An 18,720-nucleotide genomic window follows, 5' to 3' on the forward strand; every position below is an offset into this window, starting at 1 on the left:
TTTTGTTTTTGTGATTTAGCTTTAGATTGAAATGAAAGTAGATATACCGTACCATTTAATCAATACTGTCAATTGGTGTGGGACTCCATCATATCAAATTGTGGAGTATCAGATAAAGATATGAACAAGTGTGTATGAAAGATGCCAGACAAAGCAAGAAAGAAAAATTGAAGAAAAAAAAGCATCCCAAAAAAGTCAGTCGACCTCAGACCTTGTGATCACCGGTCAGACGTGCTACCATTAATGTACAACTCGTGTACACCAGATGTAAAGCATCTAACTAAATGGAATATATTATATCCAAATGTTGGACCTTGTGATCACTGGTCAGACGTGCTACCATTAATGTACAACTCGTGTACACCAGATGTAAAGCATCTAACTAAATGGAATATATTATATCCAAATGTTGGGATAGATGCGTAGTATAAATTTTTGTCATTATTAATGATGAACCCACCACCCCAGAATAGAAGATCTACTAAGGCACAAAAGAAGTATAACAATGGGTGGCAACAACAACAAAACAGAAAGACAGGTAATCAATATTAAAATATTTTAGTCTTGTTTGTCAAACATAACTTTATTCATTACAATCATGGATAGAGCATATTAAGTGAATAATAAAAAAAATAAAAAACACAATTAAAAAATATTACTTGACAATTTATTTAAAACATTTGTTCATTAGATGAGATAAGAAAAGCACCATACAAATTTTGAGTTTCAGAAACAATGAAAATTTCCTGTAACAATGGCAATATCAACAAAGGAACCTGTACCATGACAAAAGATTGCTGCAACAATACCAGATCTGGACATCAGGAAATAGATGAAGACAATACCTGACTCAAGAACACGTAGGAAACAACATAATCTTTCTTCGACTCATTTTAAAAATAAATTTAAATGGTTGTTCACTTTTGATTCGAGTGCTACAATATGTAAACATGATCTAGTAAATTACAAATATGATGTCTTGTTTTGTTCTTTAGGATTTTACGGCGCTTGCTACACATTTAGGTCATTTCAGCGCCAGTAAAAAGGAAGAAAATGGGAAAGTTTTACAATTGAAAGCACACAAGAAAAAGTAAGACAAAGGGGAAGGGTTTTTTTTTGTTTGTTTGTTGCTTTAGGTCTCTTCCAACACAAATGAGGTTATACGAGAGACCGCTGAAACAAAAAAAACAAGCAATCTAACAAAAATAAGGGAGAAGGGTTCAAATGGGGAACAGATGTAGATTCCAAGATGACACCAACAACGTACTTTGTCTGAGATCACCCAAAAGTCTTATCCAGACACAAGCACAGTTCCCAATAAGAGAAATACACTCAAATGTTACAATCAACTATATATCTTTTTTTTTAAAAATGCAACAGTACATAACAGATTAACAAGGAAAATAAATATCTCCCAAAACTATAACTATACATTTGACTGTTTCCCTCCCAGTCAAGGACTCTGGCCAGGGCGTAGGACAAAACCAAGCAATCCCATTCCAAGACAAAGACAGAAAGCAACTCTGAAAACTGATATACGGGATAGAAGACATAACCTCCTGCCCACCATGGGAGGTCAAAGAGCAAACTATCAATGTACATTGAGATCACCTAAAAGTCCCATCCAGACAGGATCCCACCAAGAGAAATACATTCAAATCATGACATTCATAACAAAAAAAAATATTACAGAACATAACAGAGAGATGATTTACAAGGAAAAGATAATCATCTCCCAAAACTATTATTATACATTTGACAGCTTTCCTCTCAGTCAAGGACTTTGGCGAGGGCCAGAATGTCTCATTCCAAGACAAAGACATATTATAGCAACTTGGAAAACAGATATAGGGGAACAGAAGACACAGCAATGGTCCTCTAGCCCACCATGGGAAAGGCTTGGATTTCCACCAAAGACAATTATTTTAGTGCATATGGATTCTAAACCACATACAGCATACATTGTCATATCCCAAATATAATGTTTCAGTCCAAAAATAAAACGCATTTTCATTATCTTTAACAAAATTACTTCAATTTCCAATCCTTTTTTTTCTTCTAATAGTTTATATAACATGATATAGAAAACTTGGCAAGCAAATAAAAAAAACAAATCTTTTTCCAAAGAATAGATTGCCTCTAAGAGAACACCATTCATAATAATATCATTGGCAATCAAAGGAGTAAAGATAATCAGAGAATCAAACATCTCCATCAATGCCAAAATAGTCTTCCTTTCAGATGCCAAACAAGTAAGACACTTTAAACAACCCAATGCAAACAGACCTGAACCATGTAAGTGCAGAGTTAAGGAAACTGAATCAAAGGGCAAAAGAAGTGATAATAAATATTTCAATGAATTCCTGGTAAGTGCGGCATCAGAGAAAACGAAATAGATACAATGGCCAAACTGGGATCTGAGGATGAAAACTTTTATGAAGTTCGTGAAATCAAGTCAATCATCATGTCCCAAGCAAAAGCCAACCAGTACATACACACATCCGAGCATCAATAAAAGTGATCCGATCAAACTTTTAAAATGTTTTTAAGGGTTTTACGGTGCTTGCAACACATTTAGGTTATATCAGCGCCAGTAAAAAGGAAGAAAATGGGATAGTAAAAAGTTCTAGAATTACAATTAAAGCATCCAAGAAATAGTAAGACAAAGGGGAACTGGGAACAAATAGGGATCAGATGTAGATTCCAAGAGCATACCATCAATGTACTTCGTTTGAGATCACCAATAAGTCTCATCCGGACACAAGCACGGCCCCCACTAAGAGGAACACACTCAAATGCTGACATTATAAATTATAACAAATATAATAATACATAACAGAGAGATGATTTACAAGGAAAAAAAATCATCTCCAATACAATAACTATGCATTTGACTGTTTCCCTCCCAGCCAGGACCCCGACCAGGGCCAGGACAAAACCAAGCAATCCCATTCTAAGACAAAGACAGAATGCAAGTTGGAAAACAGATATAGGGGGATAGAAGACACAATAAGTAAAACAGTCTTCAGACTGCAATCCTGAAACACCACAAGCACAAGATTTTCAAAATAGGAGGAACAGGCATGTGTGACTGTGGTAAATGAGAAGACGCCCATCATATGCTCCAAAGTATGCAACGGCAAGAGAGGATTTTTAGCCTGGTAGCATATCTCTGCAGACCAATGTGTATGGGCTCCCCTGACAGAGCTGAGGAAGACACCGGCGTTGCTTCACCAACTAGATACTCATGAAGACAACATGAAGGGGAACGAAGACGAAGAAGATAATAAATCAGTGTTAATGATAATTATCATAATAATGGAACTGTCAAATGTTTTCTTTGACAAAATATGATTGCAACAGAAAAGGTCCATGAAGCACACTCTTACTTTTGTTTTTTTATGAGAACAAAGCTCCCAAAAAATTCTAAGCAAAATACAAATGAATCATAATTTAGATTAGCATTCAATAGGGTAATCAAGTGCTTTGTGTTTGACTATCACGTAATTGGGGTCTTTCTTGTATTAATATAATAATAATAATAATCATAATAATAATAATAATAATAACAATGAATAAAGAACGATCACATTATATAAACCCAAACAAAAAGAACAAACATAGAATTTCTGTATGATATCTCGCCAACTTGACCAGAAAAAATTAATCATAATATAGCAATATCATTATCATATAAATTGATCAACATTACTTTGTTGTTGTTTATTCAATTCATTGACTTATCATTTTTAATTTTGTAACCTTTTCAACAAATATCTAGTTCATAATAGTTCATTTTAACTCATTGTAGTAAAATTCACTTTTAATACCAGTTACTTCTCTTATAGAACATTATAACATCAGTAGTAAAAATCACATTAAATCTTTACCGGGTGGAAAGTTCAATTTAACTTGAACATGGCATCGCATCTATCCATTTTCACACTGACAATAGAAAGAGCAATGAGACTCAGGCTTCAAATGAAGCCACAATATTCACAGTTACAAAACTGTCTTGGTGAAACCGTAAAGCCAGCAGTTTTATCCTGATAAATGACAGGAGAACTTATAATTTGAAAGAAAATCCAATGTATCTGCAATTTTTTAAAGAAAAAGTTAGGCAGCAACAACAACAAAAATTCTTAAAACAAAAATCACATCATTGTGTTAATTCTCCGATTACTTTGGGAACCTACAGCTGAAGTGTAAGGAACGATTTCATTTCTGATAACGCACAGTGAAAGAATAGGCCAATTGTTAATCCACATAACCGTACATTAATCCAAAACAAAAAAAAAGTCCTGGTTAGTTACCTTGGACATGAAAACAGAAAGATTTAATCACTACATATAAACATTTTATGGGGCATCAAAATTGGCTATTCCAGAGATTAGGAAGTTTACTAAAATTTTTAAAGAAAATTGGAGTTCTGAAAGCTCAGTTGGTAAAACATTGAATTGGATGCAGTTGAGTTGTGTTGGGGTTTTTTTTCTCTGATCCATCCATCTTCTGAGAAGCTGGGTTTGTTAGACTTTTAAAAAAAGATTTTTTTAAAATCGAGCTATTATATAGCGCAATATCCACTAAACATGCTCAAAGTGCTTTACAATGGGTCCTGACCAACAGCAACATTTAACATGTAGGACGGGACATGACGCCTGTTAGACGATATTACAATTTTTTTGGACAGAGACAATGCTGTTAATGGCCAGGTACTCGTTTCACACCTCAGTACGATGAGAGAATGTGAGTAAAGAGCCTTCTCCAAGGACTCAACTATGCGCCGAGACTCAACTATGCGCCGAGCAAGGCTCGAACCCAGCACCTTCTGATTCAAAAGCGAGTGTCATACCACAAGACCACATAGCCGCACAAAGACTTGGTGGAAAGAAGTTTGTGGTAGACTGGCCTCCTATCCAAAGGATAACAAACATTAGTTACCGCTATTAAACTCAAGCTCCATAGGCCTTTTGGTCCTGGATTTCTTTTCTGGAAAAATATTGTTATTGCAAACTCATAAATAGGCATTTTACCAAATCTAAAGTTTTCAAAAGCATTTTAAAGTGAAAACATTAGTCAAAAACGACAGTAATAATGCACTTTCGAGTTATTCCGGATTTTATCCTCAAATTTCTAATTCTTAAAAGTAAATATTGGGATTCATTGCTCAGTGCCTGTGACAGCTCTGTACAGATGGTCTTGCTAGAGTGTAATGATTATCTCACAAAATTTCATGGTTGAGAAGATTTTTCAAGAATGAATTGGGTGCCGTGTGAATTTGAAATCAAGTTTTCCAACACAAGCATTGATATTATTAAGTTAATATATATTTAAAAAAAAAAAAATAGGTATATAAAGCGGTCAACAATATGATATAACAACATAAACATTTCCAATTTCCACTAGACCTCCAGCTTGCTAGGAATTCTGGGTATGTTGGTGTCTGCGTTGGACTCCATGTTGCAATAGATGAGATAGACCAAGACCACCACAGCTGCCAATGCAGACAACTTGACCCACAACGGCAATCCTCCACTGCTCTGAGTCTGCACTGTCCCAGCGCTACAGAATGAGATGTAATGAAAAAAAAGTCATTATTACCACAAACCAATGCACATCATCATGGTCAGTTTGTATCATGTCTGACTGGTGCCAATGATTTTCAAAATGGCGGCCGCTAGATAAAGCCTTGTCATTTTTTGCATTCGCAATTGTATCTTCTCAGTTTTAATTCCGCAATGAACTTTTTAAAATGTTAATTCTTTGAATCTTCAACTATTTTATGACCAAAGATGCAAATTTACAACCTTTACAACCAGACATCAAATTTACGAATTTACGACCTTGATGAACACCCTGTTGTAGAGTATTGGTTGTTGAGTAACAGTTGGTGTTAGTGATCATTTTGACATGAAGGTGGTGGTCATTGTACGGAAGGTAATGAAGATGACCTGGTAGTGGTTGTATTAGTGGTGGTAGTGATTGCTGTATTCATGTTGGTCGTGGTGATGATAATCTTGTAGCTGCAGTAGAGGTTAATAGTGATAATGATGCGATGATGGCTGTAGTAGTGATAACGGTGGTGATGATGTGGTAGTGTCGCACCAGTGGTGGTGTTGGTGATGTGGTAGTGTCGCACCAGTGGTGGTGGTGATGATGTGGTAGTGTCGCACCAGTGGTGGTGGTGATGATGTGGTAGTGTCGCACCAGTGGTGGTGGTGATGATGTGGTAGTGTCGCACCAGTGGTGGTGTTGGTGATGAATATGAATTGGTGGTGGTTGTGGGAGTCATTGGAGTGATGATGTCGGGGTGGTAGCAATGATAATGGGGTGGTGGTTGTAGTAGTGGTAGTAGTGGTGTTGTGGTGGTTGTAGTAGTGGTGGTATTGATGATGATATAGTCTATCTCACTGTCACTTTGATTTTTTGATTTCTTGTCTACTGAAATAACAAGAGTGTCCCGTCTCTCTATCCTCAAATCAGAGGAGGTGCAGTCCATTGCAGTATACAGGGGTGGGAATGACTGGTCACTAAAAAGGAGGACATTTTTCAGCGCTTAGATCAAGAACCATCCATGCAAAAATAACCTATAAATTCAAATTTCATTAAAATTTACTATGATGCAATCCAAAATTTGTCTCGCAGCAATTTCTGACACCACTCGGAGGAATTTCAAAAACTGAAAGTGTAATTATAACATGGTGGTTGTAGTAATGGTAGTGGTAGGGATGATGATGTGGTGGTGGTTGTAGGGATGATGATGTGGTGATGGTTGTAGTAGTAGTAGTAATAGTAGCCACATCTCCCGTATTCACAGATTCACTTATGCCCACATCCCAATGTTTCAAGTTGATGCTGTAAATTTCAGAAACAATTCCGAATAATTTCAATGCTTAAACAGGAATTTCTGCAAACAAAATATAATCTATTGAGATCTATAATCATCCCAATACCCCTTGTTCCAAATCAAGTTAAGTTCCAAAACCAATTTCATTATGACGTATAAAATATTAAAATGAATGGTAGGGGTGGTGGTATGTAACAATGATATGATGGTGGCTGTTGTACTGTTAAATTATGACACAGGACATGATGACATTTATTTTTCCGTGAATCCACAAAACGGCCTGATGTTTATGAGCAGAGAGTTTCTGAAATGACGAAATCAGAGGAAAATTTTCTGAGAAATTACAAAACATTCCAGAATTTTTGCGGATCATTATCCTCAATAAAAACCAGAACTTACCTTGGTTTTGGTACGGGTCTATCTACCATGGGGTCGTAAGAACGTGTAGTTTTTCTGGCTGAGTTAAGGGAAGGTCGACTATCAATATGAGGAGAGTAGATATCACCGGGGTCTCTCCTTTGTCTGGTATAAGTCGGCTCTGGTGTCCTATGTCTGGGTCATCAAATACAAAATTATGAGATTTAGGAACTAAGGTACATAGAGATATATATTAGCAAGGGGCATCTGAAAAAAATCATTACAATTTCATAGTTTGAAAAGAACAAACACTAGAATGAAAAGGTATATAATTCACTGGTAAATAACCCGCTTCGTTGAAGTAATAATATACTTTCAATACAAATTAAATGAAGAGAAATGAACATCTGCGTCACAGGGAGTATTAAAAATTATATAAACTATTGTACCTACTGATTGAGATGGTTAACCAATCAGTGAACAAGACCCAAAAAAAATACATTCCAAAAAAAAAAAGGCTCTTGATCTTAACATTCCTTATGAGTCAGTAAGAAGAATATTAAGGGATGAAATTAAGCTGACCCCTTTCAAAATTCAAGTTTTTTACAACATCTGCTCTTAAATCTACAGTTATAGCTCATGTATGTTTTGCAAAATAAATCCGAATTGATGCTCTTTTCAATCATACCCATTAAAAAAAAATATTATTATATATTTTCTGATATTAGCCCTTCTTCAGTTGTCTGTTTTAAGGGTAGCCTGGTACATGGTGAATACACCATTAAAGTCTAAAAAAGTGGTTACTTGATACAGTATCATTATCATTGTGATAATTGCCATCATAAATATATTTATTATCACTATTAACTATTATTGTTACCATGATCAAATACGACAATCCAAATAGATATCTGAGTGTTTTTTCGGATAAAGGTTTGGCTTTTGATGTTCCAGCAAGTGTGTTGCTTCATATAGTTCTTTTTTATTTTAACCTCAGGAATGAAAGATATCCAATGTTTGTCGTCATTTTGCCAGTTCGGGTTTATCTTCATCATATACATACAACAATAGACATTGCCAAAAGGATATTGAATTTTAAAAAAACAAAAAAACTAACTAAATAAATAAATAAAACAATACATAAATAAATAAATTAATTAAAAAAAAAATTTTAACAAACAAAAAATTAATTTAATATGACTTAATAACCCTGGTACAATCTTAGATAGTAATCATTGCTATCTTCATAGATTTCCTAGTTATTCACTTTCAATAATTTTGTTTATTATGGATCTGACAATTTTTTAACACCATTTTATGGAAAATGATAATGAAAGACTTACATCACATTGGAAGGCGGTGGCTGATAAGTCTGTTGGGGTTCAGCTGCTTGGGGCTTGAACTGGACTTCTGGAGGAGTTGAAGAAGGGACTAAATTAAACAAAGATGTCGCCTAATAAAATATCATTTGGACGAAAATAGATTTGAAGAGCATTTTTCTAATTCAATCTAATCCAAAAACAACTCTAATTGGGAAAATGAATTAACTTACATAGAAAAAAAATCACAGAGATTTGTTTTACATCACACCTAAAATTACTGGTCTTGTAATTCACATGAAGGAATTGGAAATCTGCTATAGATGGACAAATTGTAATGGAGTCTCAGGAGAAATATCAGACCTTGCATCCAGTTGTTCTAGGAAGTCTCAGGTTAAACAGTCATTGTTTGTTTGTTTTTAAGGGTTTTACGTCGCTTGCAACACATTAAGGTCATACCAGCGCCAGTAAAAAGGAAGAAAATGGGATAGTAAAAAGTTCTAGAACTACAATTAAAGCACCCAAGTATCTGCCCATCTGGCAAACTCAAGCCGAAATGCAAAAATACATATACAATATGATAGATTTGTAACATTATATAATAAACTTCTTTTGTAAATACTTAATGAATCGTCCTTTCCCGAAAATAATTTTAAAAGCTCACAATATTAATCATACCGTTATCTACATCGAAGAGATGATAATTTTTTAGCACAAAGGCAAGTATTTGTTTTTACTTTACAAAGCAGACACTACAATACCTACAACCTGGTGGTTACGCAGTTTATAAATTAGACTCAAGAATATCTAACAACTTGCAAATCATAGTCTGTCCAAAGAAAAGGAAAATAGCAAATTAAAAAACCACCATTGCTTATTGAGTAATATTTTATCTTTCTTATGACAAAATGACTTCTAAAAACAAAACATGAAGATAGAAGAGTAGTTGGGATATAAATATGAGAAAGGGAGAGAGGCAGAGAGAGAGAGAGAGAGAAAGAGAGAGAGAGAGAGAGAGAGAGAGAGAGAGAGAGAGAGAGAGAGAGAGAGAGAGAGAGAGAGAGAGAGAGAGAGAGAGAGAGAGAGAGAGAGAGAGAGAGAGTTGTGAATTGATTTTCTATTTTTTTCCAATCCCTACCTTTGACACAAGACATGATGGTGATTTTTTCATCGATCCGATTTACCCCGTGAAGCCACCTGAATGCTTTTCATAGAAAAATGTTTGACACTGTAAAAACAGTGGAACATTTCAAAGAAAATACCAAAAGTCGTAAAACACTATGTATCAAATTGTCATCTTTTTGTTTTTCATATATTCTTTTTTTTTTTAAATTGCTGCTTTTAAAGTGGTGAATCTGAAATCATGTATTAACTAGGAAAGTATGAAACACGCATTAATTAAAGGCATTAACTTGAATTGTGCAGAAAATTATCTTCAGATTGATGTAGAATCTGCGAGCTTTTCCCCTTCCACACTATCCATGCATGTAACTTTTGTGAAGGAAAACTCCACCTCAGATTAGAAATTAGAAATTAGGACCTTATAATGACACTAATAAATTAAAAACTAAAATATCTGTGTTTAACTTTTAATCAGATTGAGCAAATCATTTGAAGGAATGTAAGGAAGCGAGTATTGTTGCTACAGCTCTTACACAAATACTAGTAATATAATTATCAATTATGCCACTTTGCAACGGCACCATTACATCCTGGTATAGAATACATCAAACAGGATTTATGATGTCAACAGTAAACACCCATGTTGTCCAAAGTGAGCTAATTGGGGGTTAATAATCTTGCCTAAAGAAAAAAAGTGCCTGAAGCGGGCTTGAACCAGGACCTTGCAGATCACAGTGCATCCACTAAGACTATCAGTTATTATGTCAGAAAGAAGTGGTCGCCCTTTCTCTATTTCAACGAAAACAGAGAGACACTGAAAATCTTTTCTGCCGTCCAGTATTAGGCTTTATAACAACAAGCAATAATCATTTTATATAATTATTTCGCATTTTTACTTTCAAAAAATGTAAATATTAATTTATCAATTTATTTGTTTTGCAATCTTTTCAATTTTCAATTTATAGTGACAGTTTTATCTTTTATCTATTTTACAGTGTTGAAATTATTCATATTATAAAGCGCAGTTCTGGTTATGGAGCTGCTCCTTTTTTATATATACATCCTATTTCCATTGTATTTTTATCTTATTGTGTAAGTTATAACACGTCTGAAAAAAAATTTCCTTTTTGGGATGCAATAAAATATTATTATTACCATTATTGCCTTAACTTGGCCCCCCCCATAAAATATAGTAATATAAAAATAATATGTGCACATGTATACCAAAATAAAAAGCCAACCATCGCATGAATAACTCACAGAGGAATATAGCTATTTTCTCAAAAAATTGGTCTCTCCACCGATAGAACCCCTAAGCTTCATGCTCTAGGATAAAATACAAGTAAGACTCCTGTATGCCCTACTTGATGTAACTACCACTGCAACTACAGACCTGTCGCTGTATATAGTTAACTTAAAAATCAACAATTTACCCTCACAAAGATTAAATAACTCGTCAAGTCAAAATAATTAAAATTATGTCGTCTGGCATCAACGTTCATTTTCAATAAGTTTAATGACTTCCGAGATGAAATTAGAGTCAAAATTTCGTAATTCTAGGAACTTTTTGTAATAGTAGGCAGGTCTGCAACTACAACAACCACATGTGTTTCTACAAAACTACAACCACCACTTCCTACCATCATCCTCGTCATTAGTTGCTGGTTCATATTTGGTGGTGAATGCCATTGTTGTTCCCGTCTTCAATTTGTGAAGTTTTCTCTCATAGGTTTTCCTCGTTGACACTGGAATAAGAAAAAGAAAAAAAGATGACTCTAATAGTGTCTGCATCGCATAAAAACTCATTTTTCAAAGTTAAACACCAAAAAAATATACTAACAGTTCAAATATAAAAAAAAACAAAAAAAAAACAACAAAAAAAAACGATCATGATTACAGAGATAAAGAGAATCAAAAGCTTGATAGGTTTTTTAGTCAGCTAAAAACTTATTCATAAGAAGCTTAGAAGTGTACAAACTACAGTCTTGAAATATATATTTTATACAAAATTTGGCTAAGACCTCAGAAACTTTCTCACCCAAGAAGCGGATTAACAGATGGTGACCATGGAATAGTAGTATAAATATAAAACAAATACAAATAGTAATAATACAATAACAATAATAATAATAATAATAATAATAATAATAATAATAATAATAACAACAATAATAATCAATATGCAAATGCATGCACATGCATATAATATACATATTAATTCAAACTAGGGCTCATAGGGATAACATATTTCACTTTGCAAAATTGATATATAATGTCGCAATGGGTTCTTAACTTTATATTTATACATTTTTATGTATGACACATCTGTAAAAGAATTTCCAGTTTTGGATAAATAAAGTACATTATTATTATTATTATTATTATTATTATTATTATTATTATTATTATTATTAATGGTGGCTAGTCGGATTCATGTGCTGGCTATTTTATGTCTCTGGCTCGCAGCGCTTATGGACACAATGTCAATGCGAAAGTAAATGCTCAATAGAGGAGAATGAATCGTCCAGCTAGCGGTTTTTAGGCATTTATTCTTCACAACAACAAATTTTATCTGAGTTATTGGGGGGGGGGGGTGTCTCACTATTGCGAATGCAAACACTGCATCAAAAACGCGCATCGACTTTGCTCCAGGGCTATGCCCTTCACGCTATAGAAGAGAGAACAGAAGTAGACCTAAATAAGAAAACCAGTCCTAACACAGGTAAAAAATGCGCACACTCCTGTGTACAAGAACTGGAGTCAGTGCAGGAGAGGACAGTACAAATGGGAGGATCGAAGTGTAACAGAAAGGTGGAAATATAAAACAGAGCGCCCAACCATCAGCAAAAGAAAATCCAAAATATGAACATACAGATTCATCATACTTGTAAATAACCAAAAAATTTAGATGACGGAAACCTTTCGGAGAAATATAGGTCGCTTATATTCCCGACCCTTGCGAGAAATAGTCACTTCGAATAATAGTAGTGACAAGACTATTGGGTATCCGGCGCACCAAAGGGTAGGGTATCTGAATATTATGTATGTTGAAAAGGATTGGTTGAATCCAAGTTTTGTGTGTACTGTCGTCTATGTATTTACGTCTTTATTGGTGGCTGAAGGGTTTTGAGCCCGAAACATTCCATGTTTGGTATTTTGTTCTTTTTTGAAGCTGTATATTCATTTTTGTTTATTACTTTTTACAGTCCACAGATTCTAGCAGCTTTGTATCACCCAGACCTACAGTGACAGTGATTCTACAGGAATTACGCATTTTGATCTGATAGACAGAACTATGCAAAAGATCAATTCTTATTCAAGAAAGAAGCATTCTAATTCTACTTCAATTTTAACTCCCTGCATCATAAAACTTATGACTCGACAGAATTAATATGTTTTTGTTCAGCTTTCAATATGTATGTAAAGAAAAAGGGATGTGAAAAATATAAAATGTAACATATATAAAATGTAACATATCTAATATGTAATATATATATATATATATATATATATATATATATATATATATATATATATATATATATATATAATTATAATTGAGATAAATCTGAAACATTTGATTTACTGTTGATTGGTCCCACATCCACACCATAGTCCTTCAACATCTGAGAGAGTTCTTGGTCACTCAGGGAACTGTAGTCGATATCCATTATGAACCTCTTATCTGCGCTGACAGAATGATAATGCTGTGAATAGAAAATTCAGAAATATATTATTATATATATAGTTACATCTATTCAGTTGGAACACCTGAGAAAAGTAAGTGTACAAAGACGAAAAAAAATAGGTGGCGTTTTTATACACCTCCGTTGGAGGTGTACAAAAACGCACAGTTTTTATGCACCTCTGTTGGCGGTGATGGTAAAGTTGTTGCTGCATACGTCCATGAGGTTTAAATAGTTTTAGATTGTAGTTTAGCACGCTGCTTAGTGATTACCGATGTACAATGATAATAAATTAAAGAATAATAACAATAATTTTTAAAAAATCAAAAGTAAAAAGAAACATGGCACACAAAAACTGATCTCAAATAAATAAATGATTTTAGAAAATTAAAAGCGAAGTTTTTTAAAAACATGATAAAAAGTTTTTGAAAAAAAAAAAAGAAAGAAAAAAAAAGCAAACAAAAACAAAGTAAATCAAAAAAAAAAAAAGGTCAACATTGGGAATCCAACCCGGTACTTTCAAGGCTAGAGTCTGACAGCTTGTCCACTGCGCTACGGAGCCACCTGACTGTTCATCACATTTAATAAGGTCTTTCTAAAACATTATTTTACCTTCAATGCAACTTCTATTTTCTGGTTTTATATTTCGATTTTTTAAATTATTAATATTTTTATATAAATTTATTAACAAAGACATCCTACAGATGTCACAATATAACTTTCTCCATGTCCAAATGAAGAAACACAATATCGCTAATGAAATTGGGTGGAATGCGCATGCGTGACGGAGGTGTATAAAAACGATCCGTTAAGATACACCGTCAACGGAGGTGCATAAAAACACTACGAAAAAAATATGTCCCAAGGTAACCTGACAGAATAATGAATAATGGATCCGGAATTCCAGATTAGAGAGAAGACACTGTACTGTATGAGTATGAACAAATAAGAAATCAGGGAGACCTAAATCTAAAGAGATTTTTTTTCTGTTTTTTGGGGGTTATTATAGTTGTTTTTTGGGGGTTTTTTTTATGAGGAACAGGAACCGGTGTGCAATACAACAAAAATAAATTTTAAGTTTAAGACAGGAGAGAGAGAGAGAGAGAGAGAGAGAGAGAGAGAGAGAGAGAGAGTGGGTGTGGTCAGAGTGTGAGTGTGAGCGGGAGAGGAGAGGTGGTAGACGTGTAGAGACAGAGAAGTAGAAGTAGAAGAGATGGCAAAGGGTGGAGTGGAGAGCGAGATGGAGATCCTTGGTCCACATCAGATTATTTTCACCTTTGATGTATTGAGAGAGGACTTTTTTGTGATAATGAAATCAATTTACAGTGGGAAAAGTCTTGAGGTTTGTCTCAATAATATGAGGGGGATAATACCATCATGATCATCACTTTTTTCCCCCGAAAAACGAAAGTGAAAGTGAAGATTTGTCGAAAAATAATTGGTAAAAAGTTGGTAATCATTCTTTTGATTTCTCCATGCGATGGATTATCTATCTACTACACTCAGCCATATGTTTACCTTGCTCTTTGATGAAATGAATGTAGACGTATTACAAACGAAAACTAGAGAAGAAATTTAAGTTATGGGTGAGTAATGACTAAAAATTACCAATGGGCTGACTGTAACACTTTTCGGTACTAAATTTTATTTTTTTAATGCAATCAATTTTCTGCAGAAATATTCATTACTCTATTCTTTGTTTAGATGACTTGATTTCGAATCTATATTAAAAAAGTCTCTCTCATCAATGTCCTTTTTAATGTAATTGATAATGACAATTAACTTCTCTAAACTCTTCTTTTTAATAGATTTTTATTTTGTTACTTTTTTATTTCTTATTTATTTATTTTTTGCTGAATTTGTTGCGAATCTGGCAAACTAAAAATTGGGTCCAAGAATTTAGAGCGGAACTGGCGCGAACGTCATTCAAGCAATGGTTCGCAATTTTGGTCTCAATTATTTATGGAACTTCTAGAGCGACCCCAAGGAATTTACCCAATTCGTTTAATTCTATTCTCAGTTAATACAATTATGTAATCAGCCCATAAAGACGCCTATCAAGTTGATTGCTAAGCAATACAGGATGCAGAAGCCGACAAAACACAGGGCCTACACTGGTACTGCAAGAAATGTAATAGGTTTGCCAGTGGATTTATGTCAGGGCTACAGCGCCTATCGGCCAGACAAGACGCCCTAGAAGAAAATTTTGGCGCACTCGAAGCACGAGTTTCAGAGAAACTTAAGGAGGTGGATGAATCAAATGAAGACCTAGGTAAGAAGGTGCAATCCTTGGAGGAGAGAGTAGTCAAACATCCATCTGAATATGTAGAGCTAACAGTCAAAGAGGTGCAGGATAGGCAAGAAAGAAGGCTAAACATTATTTTCTACAATTTGGCCGAAAGCTCTGCCGAGGACCCAAAGCAGGTGAAAAGCGATGACCTCAGGACAGTGAGTGATATACTGGACCAAGTGGGCATTAAAGTTCCCTTTACCAATCCCACTCGCCTAGGAAAGAAGGAATCGACATCGGCAAGACCCCTCAGGATACAAACAACAAGTGAAGAAGATGCCACTAGAATCTTAAGGATCGGGAGGAAACTCAGGGAGATTGAAACTCTCAATACAATCTATGTAAACAAGGACAGAACCCCTTTAGAACGAGAGGAATGGAAGAAACTACTAGTAGAGCGGAAAGAGAAAAACCAAGAATCAAGAGCAGAAGGCAAAGAGGAAAACTGGGTCATCCGCAACAACAGAGTTGTCCAAGGGAAGCCTCAGGATCATCTCTAGCTCAGAAACCACTGGAGAACAGACAAATTGTACATAAACCTAATTTAAATTGTTATTCACCTGTAAATATTGTTAGAATTAACCAAAGTTTTGTTCGAGGTGGGTTAAGGATTTTATTAACTAATGTAGACGTAATAACCACAAAGATGCCCGATTTGCTGCAGCTTATTGAAGATCATGAACCTGACATTGTTGCCTTGACAGAAGTAAAACCGAAGTACAGTAAAACCACCCTCACAGAGGCAGAGATATGTATTGAGGGTTATCACACCCCAATTCATAATTTAGAAATGGATGGGAGAGGAATCTGTATATATTTTTCCACTAAACTTAGCGTGGCGGAATTCAAATGTACAAGTACACAATACTTTTCTGAATGTGTTTGGGCTAACGTTTCTCTTGGAAACAATCATAAACTTCTGTTTGGATGCATATATCGTAGTCCGTCAAGCACCTATGAAAATAATAGAAACCTGGAAAATATGTTACGTGCCATAGTAGATATGATCCCAGAGCGCCTAGTAATTGTTGGGGACTTTAATTATCCCCATATAAACTGGGAGGAATGTGCAGCTACAGTTGAAGGTTCAGACAGTGATTTATTTACAGAATGCCTCATGGACTGTTTCTTAACACAACATATCGAAAGACCAACACGATATAGGGGGGACCAACAACCATCAGTACTAGATTTAGTGTTAACATCCGAGGAGAATGTTGTGAATAACACCCAGTATCTGGCCCCAGTGGGCAGCAGTGATCATTGTACCATCATATTCGATTATACATGTCAAACACAGGCAATTGAAAGTAAAACCGTGAAGTACAAATATGACAAAGGGGACTACAGAGGAATGAGACAATATCTTGGTGGCATAGACTGGGCCCATACACTTAATGAATGCAGTGAGCAAGAGGATTGGGACACTTTCCAGAATATATTAGAATCCGCGATGAAGCAATACATACCTGTGCACAAGGCTAACGACACTAAAAGAAAGAGAAAAAGAAATCTATATATGAACAAAGAAGAGTTTAGACTTATCAAGACTAAAGACAGATCATGGCAAAGATACCTTCAGACCAGAAATAGCCTTGATTACAGGTTGTATTGTGACGCCAGAAATACACTGAGAAGTTACACAAGGAAGCTTAAGAGCGATTTTGAGGAGAGTATTTCAAATGAGATCCAAGAAAACCCAAAAGCCTTTTGGAAATACACCCAATCGAGAACAACAATAAGAAGCGGGGTAGGTGATCTGCGGGACAGTAATGGAGACCTGCAAAACGAGGACATTATAAAAGCAGAAATATTGAACAAATTCTTCTGTGGTGTATTTACACATGAGGACACTAACCATGTGCCAGCATTGGAGACAAGACATTACAGCGAGGCACTTGTCAGTATAGTTATAAAGAAAGAAGACATACTGAAAAATATTATGAAGCTTAACCCAGGCAAATCGGCAGGACCTGATGGACTCCACCCTCGAGTACTAAGGGAAATTGCGAATGAAATTGCCACACCGCTTCAAATCATATTCACAACGTCGTTACACAACGGGAACTTGCCACAACAATGGAAACTTGGACAGGTTACTCCAATATTTAAAAAAGGTGATAGAAACACTCCTGGCAATTATTGACCTGTGAGTCTGACAGCAGTTCCGTGCAAAGTGATGGAGGCAATAATTAAGGAACATGTGATGGAGCATATGGTTACAAACAATCTGTTCTGTGATGAGCAACATGGCTTCGTGCCTCGGAGATCATGCATAACACAACTAATTACCTGCATTGATGAATGGACAGACGCATTGGATAGGGGAGAACCGATGGATGCGGTATACCTCGACTTTAAAAAGGCATTTGACACTGTACCCCATGAAAGGCTCATTCAAAAACTACATAGCTATGGCATCAGAGGAAAGATAAACGAATGGATATCTAACTTCCTGCACGACAGAAAACAGAGAGTCTCACTGAACGGGCACACATCACAGTGGTCGGATGTCACCAGCGGCATTCCACAGGGGAGTGTTCTGGGTCCAGTATTATTCGTGGTATTCATCAATGATCTACCTGATGTTGTAAAAAACGTGATCAGAATATTTGCTGACGATACAAAGTTGTTTGGACCTGTAAGAACAGAAAGTGACCGACATACTATACAAGATGATATCGACAAATTATCAGACTGGTCAGACAAGTGGCTGTTAAAGTTTAATGCAAGCAAATGCAGCGTAATGCATCTTGGTTACAAAAATCCAAAGCACACATACAGAATGAGAGACGATAACGGAGTGTACCAGCAGCTAGGGGAAACAGAAGTAGAAAAGGATTTAGGAGTGCATGTAGACAACAGACTATCCTTCCACCATCATGTCAACTGTGCAATAAATAGAGCAAACAGAACTCTCGGAATTATTAAAAGGACATTCACCAGCAGAAATAATGATATTATTAGGCGGCTCTACACTGCTCTGGTACGACCATCACTTGAATATGGTAATGCACCGAGGATATCACAGCATGTCGGTGACATGGATAAAATTGAAAGGGTACAAAGGAGAGCAACGAAGCTTTGTTCAGATTTGAA

At 35.3% G+C, this 18,720-nt stretch overlaps 2 protein-coding genes across 2 annotated transcripts; one reads left to right on the forward strand and one right to left on the reverse strand.

The window, feature by feature from the left end:
• Positions 1 to 1,060: 1,060 nt before the first annotated feature.
• Positions 1,061 to 14,996, reverse strand: LOC144974391 (uncharacterized). Its single transcript, XM_078917230.1, has 6 exons — positions 14,850 to 14,996; positions 13,232 to 13,352; positions 11,286 to 11,390; positions 8,548 to 8,614; positions 7,247 to 7,399; positions 1,061 to 5,562 (listed from the first exon to the last, which is right to left on the reverse strand). Exons 2-6 carry the CDS (start codon positions 13,314 to 13,316, stop codon positions 5,403 to 5,405), a joined length of 570 nt encoding a protein of 189 aa, XP_078773356.1. The 5' UTR covers positions 13,317 to 13,352; positions 14,850 to 14,996; the 3' UTR covers positions 1,061 to 5,402.
• A 1,271-nt stretch (positions 14,997 to 16,267) lies between these two features.
• LOC144975581 (uncharacterized) lies at positions 16,268 to 17,767 on the forward strand. Its single transcript, XM_078919745.1, has one exon. It carries the CDS (start codon positions 16,268 to 16,270, stop codon positions 17,765 to 17,767), a length of 1,500 nt encoding a protein of 499 aa, XP_078775871.1.
• Positions 17,768 to 18,720: the final 953 nt, after the last annotated feature.

This window comes from Berghia stephanieae, chromosome 6, assembly GCF_034508935.2.
Source record: "Berghia stephanieae isolate SIO BIC M18660-M18661 chromosome 6, UCSD_Bste_1.3, whole genome shotgun sequence".
In the NCBI taxonomy this organism is placed as follows: domain Eukaryota; kingdom Metazoa; phylum Mollusca; class Gastropoda; order Nudibranchia; family Aeolidiidae; genus Berghia; species Berghia stephanieae.

Bases quoted from the DNA above. Each gene is read 5' to 3' on its own strand.
- LOC144974391 (XM_078917230.1), bottom strand. From the start codon at position 13,316: ATGGATATCGACTACAGTTCCCTGAGTGACCAAGAACTCTCTCAGATG. The intron at 7,400-8,547 runs GTAAGTCTTTCA...TTGATGACCCAG, and splicing joins CCACCGCCTTCCAATGTGAT to ACATAGGACACCAGAGCCGA. The intron at 5,563-7,246 runs GTAAGTTCTGGT...CTCATTCTGTAG, and splicing joins AGACCCGTACCAAAACCAAG to CGCTGGGACAGTGCAGACTC.
- LOC144975581 (XM_078919745.1), top strand. From the start codon at position 16,268: ATGCCCGATTTGCTGCAGCTTATTGAAGATCATGAACCTGACATTGTT.